Below are 15730 nucleotides of genomic sequence, written 5' to 3'. Positions count from 1 at the left end.
AAAATAGTACTCAATGCAAAAGTCCCTATATTTCCCATGAAACACTATAAATGATCTGGGGAGATACTGTAACACTGCCATAGACCTCTCCAAACACAAGTCAGTTCTACAAACACTGAATGCAGAAATATTGCTATATACACATATACAGGTACAAGCAAACAGGTTGTGACAGTTCAACACCGTTCGAGATTAGCAAGCCACAAAAATAATGACAGCGTTCTTCTTAAGTCTGTGCCAAACATGTAATCCTCAGCACTGCGGAGGACGGCTTGCACTTTATACAGTAAAACTAATTAGTAAATAACAGGTGGACAACTGCCTGCTGCTTACAGAAAAACAGGTTGTTTGGTGTAAGACCAAGGGAAGAGGTGATTAAGGTGGTGTTTGTGTGCATCATCATCGCAGACAGTTCGATACTTATTGTCAGGTGGATGGGCAGAGATGCTGGGAGATGTAGCCTAAGCATCTCTGATGTTTAATGCAGTTTCATTGAGAACTATAGCTAGGTTTTTGTCTTCTAATGTGTTTTATTTACTGGTGACAGTTATCTAGGTTCAGCTATTCAGTTAACGTATTCATTGCTTAAAGAAATCAGGTACCAACACTGCTAAACCTTATTATCGTAATACAGGACAACTCAAAGAGGTATTCAATTACCTTAGAAGAAACAAACATTGGAAGCAAACAACTCTGTTAGATAGATATATATATATAGATATATATAGATATATACATATATGAATAAATAAAGTAGTCGGCGGCACTCACGGCTCCCGGTTCAGGGAATGAAAGAAGACACAGCAGCTGTGTCTTCTTTTATTCCCTGAACCGGGAGCCGTGAGTGCCGCCGACTACTTTATTTATTTATGGGCTTCCTACTTATGGTTGTTACTGGGAAGGCACCGGCATCATCTTTGAGATAAATTACGGAATGGAGTGCTGCTGATCTCTACGTTACATATACATATACATATATATATATATATACATATATATATATATATATATATATATTATTATTTTTATATTACTTATTTTTATTTATTTTTTCCAGGCTATCCAATTAGGTCACCCAACAAAAAAACAAAAAACAAAAAAAATCCTCCCAAATACATAAGGGTGTTTTCGGTAGAAACAGCCCTGTTTTTGTCCAAAACTGGGGGCGTTGAAAGCAGGTGAAAATTCCCAATAAGCCGCAGCTTGCTTTGGCTTATCGGGGCTCATAGCGTAGCCCCCAGCGATGCAACTACCAACTATCAATGATCGCGGGTAATTGAATACCGGCCATAGGAAGAAAAACCTGTCATCAAGGCCTTTGTATTAGTGATCTGACATTATTAAAGTTTACACTACAGATAGGTAGAACAGCTAACTATTTTAAAAAGCTAACCTTTCCATGTAAAAGTGTTATTTGAAATAGCGGGTGAAAATTCATGAATATGGTAGTAGCATGATGAAAGCAAGCTTTGTGATAGATAGTTTGGAGGTAGAATCTAGACAGGAAAAGAAAGGGTCCATAATCTACTCTAATACAGTTATTGAAACTTAAGGGTAGTGATCTGTTGCAGAGGTAAAAAAAATTGCATTCAGAAGGGACAGTTCAATTAAGAGTGAAGTTTGCGGTGCTAACGGCACCACATCTCTCCTTTTACCTTGCACCCTATTAGAGTGTCCAGTAAAAGGAACGACATTACATAGCCGTAATTATCCGTGATGCGTGCAGCTGCCGCACATCACAGGTAACTGAACTGCCCCAAGAGACCGTCATAGGCAATTTTAGTTCTGAAGTTTTTTATTGGAAACACTGCTTCCCTGTCACATTTTCACAACTGGAGAACTGTGTATGGTTTATCTGACAGGTAAACAGTTCTTAATGTAAGCCATACTAGATATGCGGGCAACAGCTCCAAATGACACAGGATGTAACAATAAAACCCGGCTAAAGAGTACATCACCATGAACAGCCCCACCTGTACATTAGGTTTTTTAAGAACCAAGAAACCATGTCCGTCTGCATACGACAAATGCATATGGTCCAAATCATCCTCCCGATACTCGTACAAAGAATGTAGCATTAAAGTTGAATAAAGCTTAGCTTTGAAGTGGCCACCTAACAACAAGAGGAGACAGTCCTGCAACAGATGAACTACAAGAAGAATTTGCACAGGGTCCACACTTCTGTCTGTAAAATGTGTGATGCGTCCTGCAAAGTGGTATGAAAAGGGGATACTGCATGGGGTGGGAGATCTAAGTCCTGAGACTTTATAACTCAGATAACCCAGCCTTACTGAGACTTAATAAGAACACTGCTAGTTCCACCCTCGTCACATGAGCACATCCACTTCTGCTTCATGTTCCTCCTCGTTCACTTTTAACGAGAGGACTTCTTCGTTTAGGAATAATCCACTGATTCTCTCCTTCCGGGCCTGCCTCTGCTCCTTCAGCTGCCTCTTCCGCAGGGCTTTCTGCTGCAGTTTTTTCTGCTTAGACCGCTTCTGAATGGAGAAATACATTACACACATTACATTCAAGAAAGAGAAAATACATCACATAATGATGCATAACGTCGTGTCTTTATTAGTGATCCTTAGCCATGTGGTTTCCCATGAACACCATCACCACGTCCACCAACTTTACCACTAGGTGTTTCCATGATGTATCCCTCATTAAAGTAAACTTGTTATAAATAGAACTTAGTTGAATGTATAAAACAGAGGTTTTGAGAGCGGAGTGTAGCATATTTATACAGGTTCACATTTACTGCATTACTAAGTCAAGGTGCTCAAGGTGTGCAGCTTTAGAAAGTCACACAGACCCACTCTACCATCATTGGATGCTGAGACTTATAGGCTGTACAAGTAAAACACTGATCTGCCATCTCCCAGAAATGTTAGAACGTTACCAATATGGAAATCACATAACCATAGTATGTGGCGATCTGAAAGCACAAACGATCCCTGACCTACTGGGTTGTGAAAGAACACCAGGCCTATACGGATGCGGTCACTTAAATGATATATGGTCTTCGCTTACATTTGCCAATCACAACAATCTTGCAACATGTAACACCTAGTTCCAACACTCACAAAACCATCTCTTAACATGGTTCTCTTCTCCAATAATGGAAGAGACAAACGTATGCTGGATTAGGTCCTCATCCAACAACGGTTTTAGAGTGCATTCCATAACATGAGAGCAATGCATGGAGCATCAACTGGATCAGATCATCATTTAGTACGAGCAAAGCTAAAAGTCCACCTAGAAGCACTAAACTCCTTGAAACCCTCACCAATTTTAGACTGGGCAACTTAAAAGACCTCAGTACCCAGATAAACGTTCAAATTCTGCTCAAAAACAGGTTCATACCCTTATCAACTAATGATGATGTAAATCACAGCTGGACTAACAAAAATGGAAATAAATGAGTCCCTCAAACAGATATGCCCAATTAAACAGAGAAAGATTAAATCATGGGTCTCTAACACCACTTTAGACTTTGTGGAAGAACGTGCGCAAATTAAAAAACAAATTCTACCTGTGCCCAGAGGCCAGTAGAAAGCATGATTCATGGATGCTTTCTACTGACCACCCATACACTGACCACCGACTGCTGTACGTAAGTGCTCGGGCACATGTAAATGTATCTGCAGATTAGTTGATCTCCAGATATATCTATAAGTGTGTACCCAGCCTTAGACCATGAGTTACTGGAAAATAATAACCTTCAATATTGCCGTGACATAACGGATAACCCCCCAAATGTAGATGAAATTAGACTAGCAATTAAAAATCTGAAGAATGTAAAAAGCATCAGGCATTGACATTCCTGCAGCTTTAAAAGCAGGACGAGAGGCAATAGTAAACCAACTTACAGACATATGTGCAACTGCCAGTACACCGCAAAGATGCCATAATAATTCCTACTTCCCTACAATCAAAGAAATAATTTTTCTAGTTTGTTGAATTTAAATGTGCTTTTGACAGTGTGGGCCATCTGTTTGGTGTGCTCTCAAGGCAGATAGCATACCATGTAACACTCTTATGGGACAAATCTATTGTTTTTGCGCCCCTTGCTGGGCGTCTTTAGCAATGGCCATCTATTGGAGCTATTCAATTGTTACTCTGATCAGACACCCATTGCTAATTAAGGCTCCTGTCAGCTCTGGCTAAACCCATCTAAAAAGCCTTAAAAGGCATCCATAGTCCAGGCTTGGGTGCCCAAAATATGGACTTCTTAACATTTTTCCTTCCTCCCCCAACCCGAGGGTTGCGAGAAAAAAAAATGTATCTGCCGTGGCTAATGGGCGTCTAGTGGAACAACTACTGAATATTTCTGATAGCCAGCAGGTGGCGTGCGCCACAAATGAATAAGTCCCTAAGCTCTCTACAACAACGGATCAAACAAAGTTAAATATGCAAGCAAAATGTACCAACTGTTCACAATCTCAGCTGGCATAAAGCAAGGTTGTATAGTAATGCCCACGTTTCATCAACAGTTATGGACTGGATTCTCAGAAAAACGCTTCTAAATAAAATGAGCACCGTTACTAGCAAACATACAACCCTCACAAATCTAATGTACACCGATAATCTAGTCTTCCTAGATGAAAACAAGCAAGGTTCCCAATACATCCTAAATAAAAACTCTGCACAAACTGCAGAAAATAAACAAATACATTTTTACTGGAACTACGCCTGCGCAGCTAAACCTAGGTGAAAACATCACTGAACAAGTGGATGCCTTTAAATACCTGGGTTCAACTGTCAATGGTCAACAGATTTCTACTATAAGCAACATCACAAGTCGTATAAGTTATGCTACGGCTGCCTTTGCATCGCTGAAAACAGGCATCTGGAACCAAAAGAACATTTCCATTGCCACAAATATTTTTTTTTTAAAAAGAAAAAGGTATTCAATGCATCGGTAAAGAATATTACGTTACGGAATCATGGACAATCCTTAAAAAACGACCTAACATGGCTGGAACGTTTACAAATTAAGTGCTTACGAAATACAATACAAATAAAATTAACAGACCACTGGAGAAATTAAGACATTAAAAAAAAATAGGATTTTAATTATCTACCGGTAAATCCTTTTCTCATAGTCCATATTGGATACTGGGCAGTGGTCGAAGTGGAAATTTTGAAGTGGGGGTATGCAAAAGTCAAGGATGTAATTATGCGCGCGCGCTCCAGAAAAGGGGGCGTGGTCACCCAAAAATAAGATTTTACTCACCGGTAAATCTATTTCTCGCAGTCCGTAGTGGATGCTGGGTACTCCGTAAGGACCATGGGGAATAGACGGGCTCCGCAGGAGACTGGGCACTTCTTTAAAGAAAAGATTAGGTACTACATCTGGTGTGCACTGGCTCCTCCCTCTATGCCCCTCCTCCAGACCTCAGTTAGGGAAACTGTGCCCGGAAGAGCTGATATTACAAGGAAAGGATTTGGAATCCAGGGTAAGACTCATACCAGCCACACCAATCACACCGTACAACTCGTGATAACTATACCCAGTTAACAGTATGAATAACAACTAAGCCTCATTAAACTGATGGCTCAGAACAAAAAACCCTAAAGTTAAGCATTAACTATATACAAGTATTGCAGCATTCCGCACTTGGGACGGGCTCCCAGCATCCACTACGGACTACGAGAAATAGATTTACCGGTGAGTAAAATCTTATTTTCTCTGACGTCCTAGTGGATGCTGGGTACTCCGTAAGGACCATGGGGATTATACCAAAGCTCCCAAACGGGCGGGAGAGTGCGGATGACTCTGCAGCACCGAATGAGCAAACTCAAGGTCCTCCTCAGCCAGGGTATCAAACTTGTAGAATTTTGTAAACGTGTTTGATCCCGACCAGGTAGCAGCTCGGCAAAGTTGTAAAGCCGAGACCCCTCGGGCAGCCGCCCAAGAAGAGCCCACCTTCCTCGTGGAATGGGCTTTTACCGATTTAGGATGCGGCAGTCCAGCCGCAGAATGTGCAAGTTGAATCGTGCAACAGATCCAGCGAGCAATAGTCTGCTTAGAAGCAGGAGCACTCAGCTTGTTGGGTGCATGCAGGATAAACAGCGAGTCAGTTTTTCTGACTCTAGCCGTCCTGGAAACATAGATTTTCAGGGCCCGGACTACATCCAGCAGCTTGGAAGCCTCCAAGTCCCGAGTAGCCGCAGGCACCACAATAGGTTGGTTCAAATGAAACGCTGATACCACCTTAGGGAGAAATTGGGGACGAGTCCTCAATTCTACCCTGTCCATATGGAAAATCAGATAGGGGCTCTTACAGGACAAAGCCGCCAATTCGGACACACGCCTAGCCGAAGCCAAGGCCAAAAGCATGACCACTTTCCACGTGAGATATTTTAACTCCACGGTCTGAAGTGGCTCAAACCAATGTGATTTTAGGAAATCCAACACATCGTTGAGATCCCAAGGTGCCACTGGAGGCACAAAAATAAGATTTTACTCACCGGTAAATCTATTTCTCGTAGTCCGTAGTGGATGCTGGGACTCCGTAAGGACCATGGGGAATAGCGGCTCCGCAGGAGACTGGGCACAACTAAAGAAAGCTTTAGGACTACCTGGTGTGCACTGGCTCCTCCCTCTATGACCCTCCTGCAGACCTCAGTTAGGATACTGTGCCCGGAAGAGCTGACACAATAAGGAAGGATTTTGAATCCCGGGTAAGACTCATACCAGCCACACCAATCACACCGTATAACTCGTGATACTATACCCAGTTAACAGTATGAACAATAACTGAGCCTCTCAACAGATGGCTCAACAATAACCCTTTAGTTAAACAATAACTATATACAAGTATTGCAGACAATCCGCACTTGGGATGGGCGCCCAGCATCCACTACGGACTACGAGAAATAGATTTACCGGTGAGTAAAATCTTATTTTCTCTGACGTCCTAAGTGGATGCTGGGACTCCGTCAGGACCATGGGGATTATACCAAAGCTCCCAAACGGGCGGGAGAGTGCGGATGACTCTGCAGCACCAAATGGGCAAACTCTAGGTCCTCCTCAGCCAGGGTGTCAAACTTGTAGAATTTAGCAAATGTGTTTGACCCCGACCAAGTAGCTGCTCGGCAAAGTTGTAGAGCCGAGACCCCTCGGGCAGCCGCCCAAGAAGAGCCCACCTTCCTCGTGGAATGGGCTTTCACTGATTTAGGATGCGGCAGTCCAGCCGCAGAATGTGCAAGCTGAATCGTACTACAGATCCAGCGAGCAATAGTCTGCTTTGAAGCAGGAGCACCCAGCTTGTTGGGTGCATACAGGATAAACAACGAGTCAGTTTTCCTGACACTAGCTGTCCTGGAAACATAAATTCTCAGGGCCCTGACTACGTCCAACAACTTGGAAGCCTCCAAGTCTTTAGTAGCCGCAGGCACCACGATAGGGTTGAGAGACCGAAGTCTTCTGCCGCCGATTTCCAGGACTCTTCTTGCTTCTGGCTCTGTAAGGGGGACGGCAGCGCGGCTCCGGGAACGGACGATCGAGGTCGGGCCCTGTGTTCGATCCCTCTGGAGCTAATGGTGTCCAGTAGCCTTAGAAGCCCAAGCTAGCTGCAAGCAGGTAGGTTCGCTTCTCTCCCCTTAGTCCCTCGTAGCAGTGAGTCTGTTGCCAGCAGATCTCACTGAAAATAAAAAACCTAAAATAAACTTTCTTTTTCTAGGAGCTCAGGAGAGCCCCTAGTGTGCATCCAGCTCAGCCGGGCACAAAATTCCAACTGGGGTCTGGAGGAGGGTCATAGAGGGAGGAGCCAGTGCACACCAGGTAGTCCTAAAGCTTTCTTTAGTTGTGCCCAGTCTCCTGCGGAGCCGCTATTCCCCATGGTCCTTACAGAGTCCCAGCATCCACTTAGGACGTCAGAGAAAGGGGGCTGAATATGCAGCACTCCCTTAACAAACGTCTGAACTTCAGGCAGTGAAGCCAATTCTTTTTGAAAGAAAATAGACAGGGCCGAAATCTGGACTTTAATGGATCCCAATTTTAGGCCCATAGTCACTCCTGACTGTAGGAAGTGCAGAAATCGACCCAGCTGAAATTCTTCTGTTGGGGCCTTCATAGCCTCACACCAAGCAACATATTTTCGCCATATGCGGTGATAATGTTTAGCTGTCACATCCTTCCTAGCTTTTATCAGCGTAGGAATGACTTCAACCGGAATGCCCTTTTCCATCAGGATCCAGCGTTCAACCGCCATGCCGTCAAACGCAGCCGCGGTAAGTCTTGGAACAGACAGGGCCCCTGCTGTAGCAGGTCCTGTCGGAGCGGCAGAGGCCAAGGGTCCTCTGAGATCATTTCTTGTAGTTCCGGGTACCAAGTCCTTCTTGGCCAATCCGGAACGATGAGTATATTTCTTACTCCTCTCTTTCTTATTATCCTCAGTACCTTTGGTATGAGAGGAAGAGGAGGGAACACATAAACAGACTGGTACACCCACGGTGTCACTAGAGCGTCCACAGCTATCGCCTGAGGGTCCCTTGACCTGGCGCAATATCTTTTTAGCTTTTTGTTGAGGCGGGACGCCATCATGTCCACCTGTGGCCTTTCCCAACGATTTACAATCAGCTGGAAGACTTCTGGATGAAGTCCCCACTCTCCCGGGTGGAGGTCGTGCCTGCTGAGGAAGTCTGCTTCCCAGTTGTCCACTCCCGGAATGAACACTGCTGACAGTGCTATCACGTGATTTTCCGCCCATCGGAGAATCCTTGTGGCTTCTGCCATCGCCATCCTGCTTCTTGTGCCGCCCTGTCGGTTTACATGGGCGACCGCCGTGATGTTGTCTGACTGAATCAGCACCGGCTGGTTTTGAAGCAGGGGTTTTGCCCGACTTAGGGCATTGTAAATGGCCCTGAAGTTTCTTCCCTGAGTGACTGCCCCCCAACCTCGGAGGCTTGCATCCGTGGTCACCAGGACCCAGTCCTGTATGCCGAATCTGCGGCCCTCGAGTAGATGAGCACTCTGCAGCCACCACAGCAGAGACACCCTGGCCCTCGGGGACAGGGTGATCAGCCGATGCATCTGAAGATGCGATCCAGACCACTTGTCTAACAGATCCCACTGAAAGATCCGTGCATGGAACCTGCCGAATGGAATTGCCTCGTAAGAAGCTACCATCTTTCCCAGGACTCGCGTGCAGTGATGCACCGACACCTATTTTGGTTTTAGGAGGTCTCTGACCAGAGATGACAACTCCTTGGCCTTCTCCTCCGGGAGAAACACCTTCTTCTGTTCTGTGTCCAGAATCATACCCAGGAACAGCAGACGCGTCGTAGGTACCAGCTGCGACTTCGGGATATTCAGAATCCAGCCGTGCTGTTGTAGTACTTCCTGAGATAGTGCTACTCCGACCAACAACTGCTCCCTGGACCTCGCCTTTATAAGGAGATCGTCCAAGTACGGGATAATTATAACTCCCTTCTTTCGAAGGAGTATCATCATTTCGGCCATTACTTTGGTAAATACCCTCGGTGCCGTGGACAGACCAAACGGCAACGTCTGGAATTGTTAATGGCAGTCCTGTACCACAAAACGTAGGTACACCTGGTGAGGTGGGTAAATGGGGACATGTAGGTAAGCATCCTTGATGTCCAGTGATACCATGTAATCCCCCTCTTCCAGGCTTGCAATAACCGCCCTGAGCGATTCCATTTTGAACTTGAACTTCCTTATATAAGTGTTCAAGGATTTCAAATTTAGAATGGGTCTCACCGAACCGTCTGGTTTCGGTACCACAAACATTGTGGAATAGTAACCCCGTCCCTGTTGAAGGAGGGGAACTTTGATTATCACCTGCTGGAGGTACAGCTTGTGAATTGCCGCCAGTACTACCTCCCTGTCCTGGGGAGTAGCTGGCAAGGCTGATTTGAGGTAACGGCGAGGGGGAGACGTCTCGAATTCCAGCTTGTATTCCTGAGATACCACTTGTAGAACCCAGAGATCCACCTGTGAGCGAACCCACTGGTCGCTGAAGTTCCGGAGACGGGCCCCCACCGCACCTGGCTCCACATGTGGAGCCCCAGCGTCATGCGGTGGACTTAGTGGAAGCAGGGGAGGATTTTTGTTCTTGGGAACTGGCTGTATGGTGCAGCTTTTTCCCTCTACCCCTGCCTCTGGGCAGAAAGGACGCGCCTCTAACCCGCTTGCCTTTCTGAGGCCGAAAGGACTGTACTTGATAATAGGATTTTGGTACTTACCAGGTAAATCCTTTTCTTTGAATCCATAGGGGGCACTGGAGTACTCTTGGGATATGGACGGCGTAGCAGAAACAAAGGCACTGAATATTTAAATTAAGAACTCTCCACCCCTCCATATCCCAGAGTACCTCAGTGTACGACCTCAGTGTTTTTACTGAGCGAACTACTATAGAGAGGTTGACAATGGAGAATTCCTATAACATAACGGACAACAACAAAGTTGACCCATAACTTTAATGTCAACTAAACAGTTGACAGCATAACCGATAGACCTTTATAATTTGAACCAATCGGTGTAAATATGTTACCATAAGCTCCTCTGAGCTTAATACAAAACAGGTAAAATGTGTTACCATAAGCTCCTCTGAGCTTAAAACAACCCAGGTAAAACTGCTCTGGGTGGGCGTCCAGTGCCCCCTATGGATTCAAAGAAAAGGATTTACCTGGTAAGTACCAAAATCCTATTTTCTTTTTCATCCACTAGGGGTCACTGGAGTACTCTTGGGACGTACCAAAGCTTCCCTCGTGGGTGGGAGAGCTGTTTGGCCCTTGTAACAGTAGGCGGCCAAAGCTAGATGCTGATGCCGCAACCGTTTCATAACGTGTAAACGTGCACAAACGTGTGCACTGAAGGCTATGTAGCCGCGTCGTAGACGCTCCACGACCAGCTGGTCCTGACATTCTCACAGAACCTGTGGGATGAGCTATTACTGACGTAGGCGACTGTAACTTAGCCTTAAAGTAAGCCTGACTTGTAGTCATTGTTATCCAACTGGATAATGTCTGCTGAGAAACTGGCTAACCCCAGTTGGCAGCATCATAGAGAACAAACAACGTATCCGTATTACGTACTGTAGACGTTCGGAACATATAGACGCGTAATGCGTGTACCACATTCAGAATTCTAGAATGTGCTGTCAACACAGGAACCACTATTGGTGTATTGATGTGAAGAATAAGAAAACGGAATTGGTCCGAAGTTCTGCTTTGTCATGAGAAAACTCAAATACGGTGGCTTGGAATACAAGGCACCCAAATATGAAAACAAAACCCTTGCCGAAGCTAAGGCTAGAAGAAAAATGTTTTCCAAGTGAGAAACTTAATCCCCATTTGTTGTAAGGGTTCAAAATATGAAAACTGTAAGAAATCTGAACCCAACCTCAAGTCGCCTGGCGCTGTAGGTGGGATAAATGGAGGCTGCCCTTTGATGACACCTTGTAGAAAGGTGTGTACCGACGCAATAGAGTCAAACGTCTTTGAAAATAAGTTGACTACACAGATACCTGCACCCTCAGTGCAGATAAACGCAGTTCTCCATCCGACCCCGTTTGTAAAATAACAGAATACGGGTAACTTGAAAGATGATGTCGGAAACTTCCGAGCTTTACCACCTATATAGGCACACCAAATTTTGTAATAATGAGCTGCCGTAAGCGGCTTACTAGCTCGTAACATGGTTGGTATAACCGATACCGTAATGCCCTATTTCTTTTCTTAAGAGGGCGGTCTGAACCCCCCACCCCGTCAACCGCAGCCGCGGTACATAGGTAATAGGTACATAGGTAATTAGGGGTAAAAGAACGGTCCCTGTTGTAACAGGTTGGACGTATTATGAGCGGGCCAAGATCGTGTGCAAGTATTCCTTGGAGATTCGAGAAGCAAGCTCTCCGAAACCCATGAGATATTACCAGTATGACTGTGACGAACTGTCTTATGATCCGTTGTAGCAACGGAGAGAGCAGCGGAAACTGGTGGAGCCAGATACATGATGCTGAATGACCACACGAAAGTGAGAAACTCCACCGCCACTGCCCTTGTGATCTGTCGTTCTGTACACATACTGAGCGTTTGTAATTGTGGCGAGATGCCATCATGTATACCTGAGGATAACCCCTTTTGTGGACTCACATATGAAACACCTCTGGAGTTAATGCCCAGTTTTCAGGATATAAATCCCGACGGGTGAGATCATCTGTCTAACAGATATCCACTTCCGGAATGAACCCTGTCGACAACATCACCTAATGGTGTTCTGGGCAATTGAGGATTCAAGCTACCTGCCGCATTGCCATGCGGCTTCTTGGTCCTCCCTGCTGTATATGCAACTCCCGTTGCGTCGTGTGACTGTACTTGGACAGACTGAAAGCGAAGCATGTAGTGCATTGTAAATTACACGGAGTTCCAGGACATTTATAGACAGCAATCTGTCGTGATCCGTTTTAGAACCCCTGTCGCTGACTTTTAACTACAACTCCTCAACCTCTGAGACTCTCGTCCAGAGTATATACACCCTCGCCCCCCTGTGGGAAACGCGAGAGAAGCCCAGCGAACTAAAGCGCTTTGAAAACACATTATTGTTCCTAATAGGCGAATACACCAATGTACCGCTAGTGTGCGTGGCTTTTGCACTAATTGTACTAGCTGGTATATTTGTTCTTGCTGGTGTAGTAGGTAAATTTGATTTACCGTATTTATAATCATACCTAGGAATTGAAGTCGTTCAGACGGAATTAGATGCGATTGCTTTTTTTGAACTTGACCTGCCACCATGTACGTTAGTAGCGCCAGTAAGAAAAACCTCTGTTGAGACAGAGTTCTTATGAGCAAATCGTGTAAGTATGGAACGATTGTCACTGGCAGGGCTCTGAGATGAGCTATCATCACCAACATCACTTTGTAAATACCCGAGGCGTTAACAAGAAGCCAAACGGTAGATGAAATGGTTAATAGTTGTGGCGTTTTGCAAACGCTAGAACCTGTGATGCGGTGACCAAACCGGAATGGGTATTGAAGATCAAGCGCAATTATGCAATTTTGTGGCTTCAAATATGCAAATACTAACCTGCAGAAATTCCATTTTCAAACTGCAGTAAGTGACTTGCTGATTGAGACTGCGACGGAGCCCTCTGGTTTCGTTACGCCAAACAGAGGGGAATAAATAACCCTGACTCTGTTGGTTTTCTAAGTCTGGAAATAAAAAACAGCTGACACCAGCAGAGACTGAATGGCCACCTGCCAAAACGCCTAGTTTCGTCCGACAGAGGCAGTATTTTAAACTGTAAATAGCGGATACATCCATAAGTGGATGTTTGGAAACCCGGCAAAAGTCACGTGTAAAGGCGCGCTTTCACAATTGGAAATTCAAGATGGCCTGAGAGGCCGTTAAGTCACTTGTTGACTTTTAGCACCCTGGTGTTACCAGTCGTGACTGTTTTTGTACCACAGCCTTGAAAAGACTGAAGACTAAAGTGATTAAACCTCGGGCCAAAGTATTTTAGTTTTGATACCGGAGGCCTGAATATCAAATTTAGGACCAACCCACTTCTGGCCTTGTTTTGGTGAAACTAGCGACGATGAAAAGCTAGAATTGAGGTAACAGGTGTCAGCAGAAGCTTTACAGAGATACTCTGCAGCTTTTTATTAACAGTGATCGTCATTGTTTGCATACATAGAGCGTCTAGTAATCCAAATGTTTATAACGTTTGTCACAGACGAATTCACCAATGACGGATTGTCCCATGTAGATGTGGAAACGGGTAAATAGGGTTAAATGTTAGTCAGATATTGTAAATAATAACTCATTGAAAATCTGTTGTTTAAGAAAATCGACAGATTCGATGTTGAAATCTACTTAGTCTCTGTAAAAATTGAGACACTGACTTACTGGTTATTAGCAATGTATGGTTGTCAAAATCCCGTACTATCTGACTGCTGGTCTAATGTACCCTTCTCACTCGTTGTGAGAATTGACATATAATTGTCAGATTAAATTATAAGACCAGTTAAATTAACACCTTGGTACCCAAAGGGAAAATTGGACCTTTGGAAATACTGAGACTCCTTTGTTAGAGCTGGCGGAGTGACTTCCGAGTCCTTAAGGGCGGCCATCTCAGGAGAGGGTAGAGCCCTTACAAGCGTGTGAGCGCTTTATCCCCCCTAGGGGGTGTTTCCGATCTTACCGCTCCTGTCGAGCGGAGTTATGCTTAACATAGGATCTGGGACTGACCCAGCTCCGTAGTGGAAACGTACAAACCAACAGAATTTGTGTTTCTGACATTATAGTAAACCTTATATTTAGTCTGTGTTGGAGGCTTACTCCTTATACAGACAGACCCATAATAGCCAAAAACAGACACTTGCACTAATTAGTAAAATGTTTACTTAAAGTGCGTAATATATTTATGGCTAATATGGCTAAATACAGTTTACATGGCCCTATGTGAAACCTGAACCAAATTTCCCACTAACACCCCTGCGCCTCCGGTGGCGAAGAGATGTAGTGTAGGAATGTTCTGGAATTATGGCATAAACAGGAAACATGATTAAAAATGGCCCCCATGCCATTCTTACATTGTAACTCATAGGAGAAATTACAATACTTGCTGCCCCACAGTATACACTGATAATCACAGCCAGTTGATAATCACATGCAGGCTACAATACCAACACAGGCAGGTGATATTTAATATAAGCTCTGCCTTTAATATTAATAACTTCTTATAGATATATATATATATATATATATATATATATAGGCTCAATTACACTTGTAGCCTCTGGCAGCTGCAGCCACGCAGTTCTGCCAGGTCCCCCACTCCCTCCTCCTTCCCTGTACTCCCTATAGCGCTGTGTCAGCGGGGAGCTGAGAAGCTTATTACAGAGAGGCGAAGGACCATAGCCCCGAGCAGCAGAAATCGGCTGGCCGGAGCGCGGCGTTACTACCGGGTCTGTGAGAGCACTGCTGTTGCCTGTGCGGCGGGTCTCCGTCCCTCCCTCTCTCTGTACTCTGCAAAGTATTGGAGGACGTTACCGGCCGCTGTTGCTAGCCAAGCTGCAGCGGGTCTCCCCTCTGGGCGCTGTACTTGCTATACAGTGCTGACGGCGCGCCTGGCGCCTAGGTCTGGAGAACGAAGCGGCCGCCGGAGCGCTGGAAGGGGCGGCTGGTGAACGGCATCTAACGGACCCCACACAGCGGGGCGGCCGCCTGCGCTGACCGCCCCGTTTTCCCCAGCATACCTTATGTAGGAGGCTAACGTCTTCTGGTGATAGCTGCGACGGGGCTTCTATGTGTAAGCTCCGTCCAGCTGCTTGTTCTTCACCAGCTGCTTGATTCTTTTTCATGGCTGTGACGGGGCTTCTTTCTGTAAGCTCCGTCCAGCTCTCTGATCACTGTTTCATGGCTGTGACGGGGCTTCTTTATGTAAGTTCCGTCCAGCTGTTGCAGGCCAGTAGACCTGTGGCTGTGAGGGTGCTCTTTGTGAGGACCGACACGCCATGCGCTGTCCGTGCAGCGGCACTATCCCGGACCCATGTTTTTCTTGAAACTGGGAAGGGATGTGCTATTGAAAAAAAAATTAAAAAGTAAAAATGAAAAATTATTAAAATCTTCCACCAAGTGTGGGAATCCCACAAGCCGATGTTAGTGCTTTGAGCACAGAAAAAACACTGAGGTCGTACACTGAGGTACTCTGGGATATGGAGGGGTGGAGAGTTCTAAATTTAAATATTC

At 45.2% G+C, this 15730-nt stretch overlaps 1 protein-coding gene across 2 annotated transcripts in view; it reads right to left on the bottom strand.

The window, feature by feature from the left end:
• Positions 1-1777: 1777 nt before the first annotated feature.
• The window catches only part of FAM199X (family with sequence similarity 199, X-linked), an 86614-nt gene continuing 72661 nt past the window's right edge, over positions 1778-15730 (bottom strand). For both annotated transcript variants that reach the window (XM_063937354.1, XM_063937353.1), the window contains exon 6: positions 1778-2498. In XM_063937354.1, coding sequence (XP_063793424.1) covers positions 2328-2498 — 171 coding nt within the window. In that variant the 3' untranslated portion in view covers positions 1778-2327. The remainder of the gene's footprint in view (positions 2499-15730) is intronic.

Source organism: Pseudophryne corroboree, chromosome 8 (genome assembly GCF_028390025.1).
Source record: "Pseudophryne corroboree isolate aPseCor3 chromosome 8, aPseCor3.hap2, whole genome shotgun sequence".
In the NCBI taxonomy this organism is placed as follows: Eukaryota; Metazoa; Chordata; class Amphibia; order Anura; family Myobatrachidae; genus Pseudophryne; species Pseudophryne corroboree.
This window is presented reverse-complemented; position numbering and strand designations above follow the sequence as displayed.